The sequence below is a fragment of the Eumetopias jubatus genome, unplaced genomic scaffold (assembly GCF_037043125.1).
Source record: "Eumetopias jubatus isolate StellerSeaLion01/CBP00866 unplaced genomic scaffold, mEumJub1_p1.0 scaffold_3, whole genome shotgun sequence".
Lineage (NCBI taxonomy): Eukaryota > Metazoa > Chordata > Mammalia > Carnivora > Otariidae > Eumetopias > Eumetopias jubatus.
The window spans coordinates 61,566,185-61,575,779 of record NW_028274809.1 but is presented as its reverse complement, the minus strand read 5'-3'; the positions used below and the strand labels follow the sequence as shown (position 1 = coordinate 61,575,779).

The 9,595-nt window shown below is 45.5% G+C and overlaps 1 protein-coding gene across 2 annotated transcripts; it reads left to right on the top strand.

Moving 5' to 3' along the window:
• Positions 1-720: 720 nt before the first annotated feature.
• On the top strand, positions 721-2,626 carry SP5 (Sp5 transcription factor). 2 transcript variants are annotated; one of them, XM_028121791.2, is made up of 2 exons: positions 721-771; positions 1,481-2,626. In XM_028121791.2, exons 1-2 carry the CDS (start codon positions 721-723, stop codon positions 2,624-2,626), a joined length of 1,197 nt encoding a protein of 398 aa, XP_027977592.1. The 2 variants fall into 2 exon arrangements, with proteins under 2 accessions (XP_027977592.1, XP_087878246.1); XM_088022120.1 differs by lacking the exon at positions 721-771 and adding an exon at positions 1,120-1,287.
• Positions 2,627-9,595: the final 6,969 nt, after the last annotated feature.

Sequence of the window (9,595 nt, the reverse complement as noted above, 5' to 3'; positions counted from 1 at the left end):
TTCCCGTGTAGGGTGTGTAAGTACGGGGGGAGGGGAGAATTACCCTCATCTCAGTCTCAAAGTCCCGCGCCTGGAAGCCAAAGGCAGATTTCTCTGGAGATAACAAAGACACTTTGTCACTTTGGGCGCTGCCTCGGTGCAAATCTTTAATTGCAAGGGAGTTGCGGGGGGTGGGGGTGGGGTTGGGGGGGAAGCATCGAGTGTCTCCAGCAACCCAAGCGCGGGTCTCCAGGCAGCAAGGCCCCCTTTGATCAGGAAAATCCAATTATTTGTGTATATACATTTCCCACATAGTGATTACTTCATTAATTGTCCCGCCTTTATCTCCTCCCTTCCCATCCCCCCTAATAATCAGTTCTTTTATCCCGACCAACAAACACACCATAGGAGCTTTGTGGATTCAAAGGATTTGCTTTCGCTTCTGAAAGAGCCGCTATTCTTTGATGATTGGGTAGCGGCAAACTTCAAAGCCATAAATCTTCCCTCTGACTGGCTGGCGGCCCAGCAAAGTCCTTATCAAATTCTTGGAGGTGATCCTGAAGCGCTCAGACCGCGCGCGGGGCGAGCGAGCGGGGTGCAACGAGGGGCGCTGGCGGGGAGGGCCCCGGAGCGCAGAGAGGGCGCCGGGGAGGGACGCTGGGCGGCCGTTGGTCCTCGCCTTCGGGTCTCCATGCCTCGGCAGCGCCCTGCTCCGCAGTCAACGGCCCGCAAGCTGTAGCTATGGCTGCCGTGGCCGTCCTCCGGAACGACTCTCTGCAGGCCTTCCTCCAGGTCAGGTCTGGGCTCGGAGGGAGCGAGGGAAAAGTGGCAAGGGTCGCGTCCGGATCGATCCTGGTACTCTGGGCACCCTGAATCTCAAAGGGACCCCTGCTCGGGGGATGCCGCTAGAGTCAGACCGAGGGGGGCCCACGTCAACTTCGCACCTAACCTTGGTGTCTAGAGTGTGGCCTTTGGGGGAGGGACGCGCGGATCCGGGGGTTGTTCGGACTTGCGCGTCTGGCAGAAAACAGGGCCCGAGCTCACCCTGTTGGGCCCTCCCGCTGACTTTCAGCCTGGGGTGGGCGGAGGAGGAGCGCGAGAGTAGCGTGGAAAGAGCTTAAAAGATGGGAGGGAGGGCGGATGGGCAGCTGGGCTGTGGGTGTTTCCACACCCTTTCTGACCGCGGAGCCGGGAGCGGCCCGTCGGATCCCTCTTCCCTCCCACCTTGTGCCTGCTTTCTCTGAGTCTGGATGGCGTCTCTTTGCACCAAGTAGTTTCACAGGAAGCGCTCGAGCGCTCCGCGTTCAGGTAGCGCAGGCACCAAAAGTTAACCGTACTGGTGGGTGCGTGCGTGGGGTGCGGTGGCGGGGGAGGGACACCGGGACGGGGGAGGGGCGGCGGTATAATAGCTGGCGTGGGGGTGGCGGGCCGGCCCGGAGACAGCGCTTGAAGCGCTAACCTTTTGTCTCTTCTCCGCCCTCCCCCGCCGCCGGCCATGCAGGACCGCACCCCCAGCGCCTCCCCGGACCTGGGCAAGCACTCGCCCCTGGCGCTGCTAGCCGCCACCTGTAGCCGCATCGGGCAGCCCGGAGCCGCTGCGCCCCCGGACTTCCTGCAGGTGCCCTACGACCCCGCGCTGGGCTCGCCCTCCAGGCTCTTTCACCCTTGGACCGCAGACATGCCGGCGCACTCACCGGGCGCGCTACCGCCCCCGCACCCCAGCCTGGGCCTGACGCCGCAGAAAACGCACCTGCAGCCGTCCTTCGGGGCGGCGCACGAGCTGCCGCTCACACCCCCTGCCGACCCCTCGTATCCCTACGAGTTCTCACCCGTCAAGATGCTGCCCTCGAGCATGGCGGCGCTGCCCGCCAGCTGCGCGCCTGCCTACGTGCCCTACCCTGCACAGGCCGCGCTGCCTCCCGGCTACTCCAACTTGCTGCCCCCGCCGCCCCCGCCCCCGCCGCCCACGTGCCGCCAGCTGTCCCCGAACCCGGCCCCCGACGACCTCCCTTGGTGGAGTATCCCGCAGGCGGGCACCGGTCCGGGGACTTCCGGGGTTCCGGGGGGCAGCCTCGCCGGCGCCTGTGCGGGGGGCCCCCACGCACCCCGTTTTCCCGCCTCGGCGGCCGCTGCTGCCGCCGCAGCCGCCGCGGCCCTGCAACGGGGCCTGGTGTTGGGCCCGTCGGACTTTGCGCAGTACCAGAGCCAGATCGCTGCGCTGCTGCAGACCAAGGCCCCCCTGGCGGCCACGGCCAGGAGGTGCCGCCGCTGCCGCTGCCCCAACTGCCAGGCGGCTGGCGGCGCCCCGGAGACAGAGCCGGGCAAGAAGAAGCAGCACGTGTGCCACGTGCCTGGCTGCGGCAAGGTGTACGGCAAGACGTCGCACCTGAAGGCACACCTGCGCTGGCACACGGGCGAGCGGCCCTTCGTGTGCAACTGGCTCTTCTGCGGCAAGAGCTTCACGCGCTCGGACGAGCTGCAGCGGCACCTGCGGACTCACACCGGCGAGAAGCGCTTCGCCTGTCCAGAGTGCGGCAAGCGCTTCATGCGCAGCGACCACCTCGCCAAACATGTCAAGACGCACCAGAATAAGAAGTTCAAAGTTGCTGAGGCCGGGGTCAAACGGGAAGACCCGCGGGACCTGTGAGCCCACCCCGGGGCAACTCGAGGCCTCTCCCGCCTCGGACTCCGGTCCCAGCACCTCTTCCGGGAGCTTCCGGGGCTCTGTGGGCACCTGGCCGAGGGAGGACCCAACAGGCACTTGCGTCTTCCTGCTGCCGGTCTCTCAAAGGCTCCCAGCTTCCCAGGCCCGGCCTGCGGACTGGGACCCTGTGCCCAGGAGAAGCAGGGGAGGTAGGGTTGGGAGCTCTGCGTCACGCAAGGGCGGTTTCAAGCTCTGAACCATTCCCACCGTCTGGGAGATCTACAGTTTTGGGGAACCACACTGGGCTGGCCTTGTATATAGGAGGCACTGCTGAATTAAAGCAGAAGGACCTTGGGAGATTTGAAATAGTGCTCGGTTTTGGGGGGGGGTTGTTTTGGTTTGTTGTTTTTTGTTTTTCGTTTTTTTACTAGGACCGGGCCGGGCTTTGTACAGGTTATTTAAATAGCTTTGTTAAAGAATAATTATAATAATTATAACATTAATAAAAATATTACTTTTGTCCTCAGCTCCATGCAGAGCTACAGCATGAAATGTCTCTGTAAAGCAATCAGCGGTTGCAGCCTGAAAATAAATACGTTAACTCCGGGGTCACCTCGGGACCCGGCTGAGCCAGTCTCATTTGATCCTTTCTTCTTGGGGAGGCTTTCTAAAGCGGTCAGGTTTCACCACGAAGATGGTTCCCGTAGGCTGCCTGTATGGAGGTTTCTTTGGTTTGGAAGGGTCTGGGCAAGTGTGTTGGGTACATGGACGGAGGAAGGAGGGCAGGGTCAGATTTGTGGTAAAGAGGAGAGATCATGCGGCCTTAGGACTTGAGCAGAGACTGTCGGGCTTCTCTTAAAAGTTTAATACCTGCTGCACCTACAGTGCACGTTCTTTTATCTGGCGAATTCCCTGTGGCTTTCCTTTTGGTGTACTGTAGGGACAGAGGTCACACTAGAGCTTTCCTTCCTCCTGGTAGCGGGTTATGCTGGTGTCTGGAGAGGAACTGTGGACACAAGGATCTGTTCAGAGATGAGATTTGGGAGAGTTACAGAGAAACGGGGGGTGGGGGGGGCTCCCTCAACGTTGGTCTTTACCCCGGGAAAAGCCGTCACCTCAGCCCCGTTGTCTGGCTTGTTTTCTTCTTAATCATCGCGCTGTGAAAATCTTAAGTCTTGCTTCACAATAGCCACTTAGGGATTTCTGGCCTGGCCTGGAAGTTTAGTTCCATTTTGTATCTTGGGATTTTATATTTTTTAATCACTGAAGTAGACCAATATTTGCTCAGAGAGGAGCCAGGAATACTCATATCTAGGTTTCTCACCTGTCTCTAAAAAAGTTTACAATTGTTTTTTCAAGTGTCTCAACTCAACTGGCTCCCTGATGTTTGCTAGTATTTGAGTTTTTAAACCTGAAACAAATCTTAATCTTCTGATTTAGAATTATCAAAGAAAGAAAATTATCAAAGAACATTTGTTAATACGTTAAGGTAGCATCACTAATGCCAGATTTCAGTGGAACTGAATAGTCTTTTCATGGTAGCCAAAGTGTATATAAATTGATAGGATTTCACAAACTTGTTACCTTTCCTTTTGTTTGAAGTCAAACCGAATGGTAAGTTCTTAAGAACTAGGAGGGTTGTGCTTGAGACTTACAGAATTAAGTAAAACACAAACATCAGCATAACAGAGATGAAATTACTTCTATATTCCTAAGAAATAGCATTTTACTCTTAACTTGAGACAAGGTAGTAAAAGAGAATTAGAGTCATTGTGGAGATATGCCTTAGAACCAGTTGCTCTCATTAGAGATTTTGGAACTATTTAATGACAGATTGGAATGTGAGTCTTCAGAGGTCTTTACCTGGGAAGGGCAGTTTGGTTAGCTAAATTTTCAAGGGTGTGATGGTTTTGCAAGCAATAGTAATAAGAAAGTTGCTACACAGTTACACTAATATGCATCTAAGTGTGTAATCTTAATCTAAATCAAGATTCTTGAGAATCATTTCTATGAAGAGTTACAGAAACTCACATCTAAGCCATGCCCTGGGAAGGACTTCAGAGCCAGGAAAGATATTTTGGCAGATAGTAGGGAAAGAGAAATCCTGATAGAGTGGAAAGACCCAGGGGCTTCTACTCAGAAAATTTGAAGTGATTTCTCTCATTCAAAAGAGAATGCCCTTGGTGGAAAAAGAAAAGTGGCAAGTTTGAAATGAGTCTGCTAGCTGTTATTGACAGCCATGATCATCTAGTATCTAAACAGATAAAGTGTTGAAGATAAAGTTTCCCTGTAAGTTTATCTTTACGATTGTTAAGAGGAGAACTAAAGTACATGGAATTTATCTAAAAATAGGATATATGTAATATTTAAAAGCAGAGCAGTCATTTGATGACAAAGTAACTTTCTTATGTTTTTACTTAATTAAATCTGCAAACTTCTGTACAGTTTCTCGGCTAACTTGGTACAGCTGAAAGACTTTCCTTGTGCCACTTCAAATTTGTGTTCCAATTACTTTAGAACAAATTATCCAAGTGGAAGCCAGGAAGCCACAATGATATGATATTATTATCCAAGTGTAGGAAACCATTTCATGTTTATACTGAAAAATAAGCTAATAAATCAGAAATAGAAGTTTGACAGTGCAGAAATGTATTAGATTTTATAAGTTGTTAAAATTTGAACTGCTACCGCATGCTCTGTTTCATAAAACTACAACCGATACCATTTAGAACTTTAAAAAGTATTTAAAATAAATCAATATGCCAGAAATAATATGTATAAGTGATATATAATTAAGCAGTTAGCAGAAAATTCAATAAAATTCAAGTTAAAAGTTCAGAAACATTGCTATTAAATGTAAACTACAATTTATTTTTTATTTAGAGTTTTGCTAACTTAAAAAAAAGTTTAATCTACCAACTATATTCAAGGCTTAAAAACCTGAGCACCCAATTCAATTAAGTTTTAAAACACCAATTGAAGAAAATATGTTAATGATGGTCTCAAGTGCATTTTTAAGTAACTGTTTTAGTAGCATGCAAAAATATAACAAAGTATATTTTAGAAAATTCTAAAATTAGTGTGATATGATTATTTTAAATTTAACCCTCAATTGATAAATGAACCATTTTGATCAAGAACTTAGAAACATGGAGAAATTGAGTTAGCAATTATTTAGGTAACTTGGAATTGTGTGTTCCTGAACTTGTTAACAATACTCCATAGTTTTCTCAAGAGAAAATTGTGCAAATTTACCTTTAGCTGACCACTAATTTGTAATAGTTCTGGTAATGAGTGGAAGTAAATTATGTTAAAGAAAATATAACTATCATTTACTGTATTAGTGTAGTTTCAGTTAGAATTTGAATCTTATAAACATATTATGTATATTGTTTTAAATTATTTTGCTGTAAGTCAATCTAACAAGACATAACAATTTAAAAACTAAGCTTGATGAGCATACTTCTTGCAGAAACCTATTTGAAACAATGATATTTGTAGAAAAGACGGTTTTTCACCCTGATTTGCACTGTGTCTGTTCTAATTCTGTGGGGTTTTAAGAAATCCATTTAACACTGCACCGTTAGTGTTTCCCATTTATTTGGGTTCTGCCATGAGAGTTTCACAGAATGTTATGATAGCGGTAGAAATAACTTCAAATTCATGCTAGTAAGCTGTTTAGGGCTCTAAAATTGCAAACCATTTTTATTTGCCTTAGCTCTTCACATTAAATATTGAAAAGTTGAAGTAAATTGACGATGTCTCACTGGGAAATAATCTCGTGTTGTGGAATCAAATTCAACCCTCAAACTCTGTTTTTCTAGTAAACGGAATGATGTTTGCTAATATCCCAAATTGAGGGCTACTCAAAACAAGTAATATTAATGTTCTGTCAGATATCATTACCTACCTCTGGTTTGCATGATAGAGGGGAACTTTAAAAGAGTACGAAACCAAGGGAAGCTTTGAAATATGGACGTGTGCCGGCATAGTTTGACGAACCAGGAAAAAAAAGGAAAAAATCTGGTTAGAAAGATGTATGATGGCAATGAAATCTATATTTAGATTAATACACCAAAAGGACACATTTCATTATTAGGCCACCATAATGGTAACCTGATTGATATGGTATCCAGATACATAAACAGTACACTTTTCTCTGGTGATGTTCAGACTCCACACATTTTTGCGTAAGATCTTTGTGTCAATTGCTCCTCCCCTTGATTGTTTTTAAAGAATCTTCAGTGTTTCAGATTAGTTTATGGACATTGTAAAATGGCTTACATAATGTTCCTTACTATAACGAATAAGTTATACTGTTCAACAAAGATGTAATCAAATAGCTTATGGGCCATCACAACTTTTTTCAGTAGTTTCAGTTTTACTATTACAACTTACTACCAATTGTAGATTTGCATGTGATGATTGATATAGTATATATTTCCATGCTGACATTTTGATGACTTTCCTTCCTAGACTTTATATACTTTTCCTTCCATGCCTTTAGTGATTATGCTGAAGCATAATCCCCAGTGGGGTATTTGGCACTTAATTCTTAATTTAGTCCATGCATATGAACTGCAGTAGTTTCTGCACAACACATAATAAACCATATTAACTAATATATTTTGGTTGTGTACCTAATACCAAAATTCAAGTCAGGGGAAATAAATCAAGTTCCTAGTTTGATATATGGAAAATCTACAGCTTTCACTTTTCAAAAGTTGTTTCAGCGTTATGAAGATTCAGGCTGCCTATTCATGAAGTGGGAGGGTTTTTTACTTCAAAAATGATTCATCTAATTTTTTTCATTGCTTGTCAAAATTCTAACATCAAAAAATATACTAAAATCACCCAAAGTCTAAGGCAGTAGCTACCTGTTACCTGACTTTTTAATAAAAAGTTAAACCATTCAGTCATACGGGCGCGCTCTAGATTTTGTGTTCAGTGTATTCTAAAACACAGATGGAAAACATCTGGCCCTCAGCTTAATTTCATCCAATTCACAAGGCAAATATCAAAGCTGAATCCTCGTTTATGCTTATGGTAGGGAAAATGTATCCTAAGTATTTGGTGGCAATTTCCTAAAGTCTGCATTAGGTGTCATGAAAGCTTATTTCTCTTATTTCTATCTTTGTGAGTTTTATTCTTACATTCTGTATTCTGTTTTCTTTTTCCATTCTGTATGCCTCTTGACTTGTGGAGGTCATGTGTCTTCTATATACCTATGTTCATCTCTAGCATGGAAATTCAGTTTCTGTCTTGGGTCTCTCTGCCTTTGCTCAAAGTATTTACGCCCATTATCTGACTTTGCTGCCTATAATGCAGAACTCGACAGGATTCTAAACTGTAGTTCCCTTTAAATCTGTTGTATTTTTAATAGACATTTATATTCCTTGGCCTAAATTTTACATGTAAGTGAATTAAATTTATAGTTCTATTTGTGGATTCACGCTTTATTTATGTAGTACATGTCATGTTTTTTACTGTGGCTTTGTGAACATCAGTGGGAAAAATACTTTCATCACAATTAAAAGTAAAATTGTAAAATATGATAGTGGGTTATGGCTTGAAGTAATCCCAGGTTGGATAGATTTTAATTAGTAAAAAGATTTTGAGTTAAAGTTTTAATGAAGGGGATGTGAATTAAGACTTGTAAGCATTTAGCTATTTATATATTTATATTCCTTATTGAGGTTATTATATTTGATAGAGACCTTTTTCTTTGAAAGCCTTTATTCTTTTTTGATCCTTGATGAAGTCCATATCATTTCTTGCTAGTCCTGCAGTAACTGCCAAGGGAGTCACTGTGGTTTTGTACTGAGCCTGGATTTGGAGTAGAAAGCTGCTAAGTTGTTTCCTAAGGAGAAAGTACTCCCTTCATCAGTCATGATTCAGGCTTGTCAGTGGCAAGCCTGTGTGCCCTGAACAGCTAGCAGCTGGAAGTGGTGGGGCTGTAGCCGCCCCTTGCTTCTGAAGCAGGGAGAGCTAGAAGTAAGGAAAAGGGAAACAGCCATGGGGAATAACAGACACTGGACTACCCTGTTTAGACAGGCTTTATTTCTAAAGCGGTTGAAATAGGGCAATTGCATAGGAGCTGGAAGTTGCTTTTTTTTTTTTTTTAACCAAAATTGAGTATAAGTAGGCTGTAGGGAAGATGGGAGCCTTGACGGAGGGCATGTGGACTTGGACTGGTCACTTGCAAAGCTGAAAAGCTTCAAATCTAAAATCTGTAAGTCAAAAAAATCCAAATACATTTGATTATGGCTACTAAAAATGCAACAGTAGTATGAATATTTCTGGCATTCTGACATCTGATTTCAGAAATCCACTTTTTGAAGATACAGTTTATTCTTAAATAGTTACAGGTATTAAAGGGAAGCAAAGATGGGCGCCTGGGTGGCTCAGACGTTAAGCGCCTGCCTTCGGCTCAGGTCGTGATCCCAGGGTCCTGGGATCGAGCCCCGCATCTGGCTCCCTGCTCCGCGGGAAGCCTGCTTCTCCCTCTTCCACGCCCCCTGCTTGTGTTCCCTCTCTCGCTGTGACTCTCTCTGTCAAATAAATAAATAAAATCTTAAAAAATAAAAATAAAAAAATAAAGGGAAGCAAAGGTGATTTAGGGTAAATTAGCCTCTGTGCAAGTAATATCAGGAGTTAGTCCCATGACCTTAGCATTGGCTTTGTTTTCGTTTTTTTTTTTTTAAGATTTTCTTTATTTATTTGAGAGAGAGCACGAACGAGGGGAGGGGCAGAGGGGGAAGAAGCAGGAGAGAGAATCTCAAGTAAACTCTGCACTGAGTGCAGACCCCGTCGCAGGGCTTGTTGCAGGGTGAGAGGTGGGGCTCGATCTCACGACCCTGAAATCATGACCTGAGGTGAAATCAAGAGTCTGACGCTTAGCCGCTTAACTGACTGAGCCACCCAGGTGCCCCTAGCATTAGCTTTTTAAACGTAACACTTCTGGGCGCCTGG

Excerpts from the sequence above, each read along its gene's own strand:
- SP5 (XM_088022120.1), top strand. The coding sequence starts at position 1,120 with ATGGGCAGCTGGGCTGTGGGTGTTTCCACACCCTTTCTGACCGCGGAG. Across the intron at positions 1,288-1,480 it reads CTCGAGCGCTCCGCGTTCAG|GACCGCACCCCCAGCGCCTC; the intron begins GTAGCGCAGGCA and ends CCGGCCATGCAG.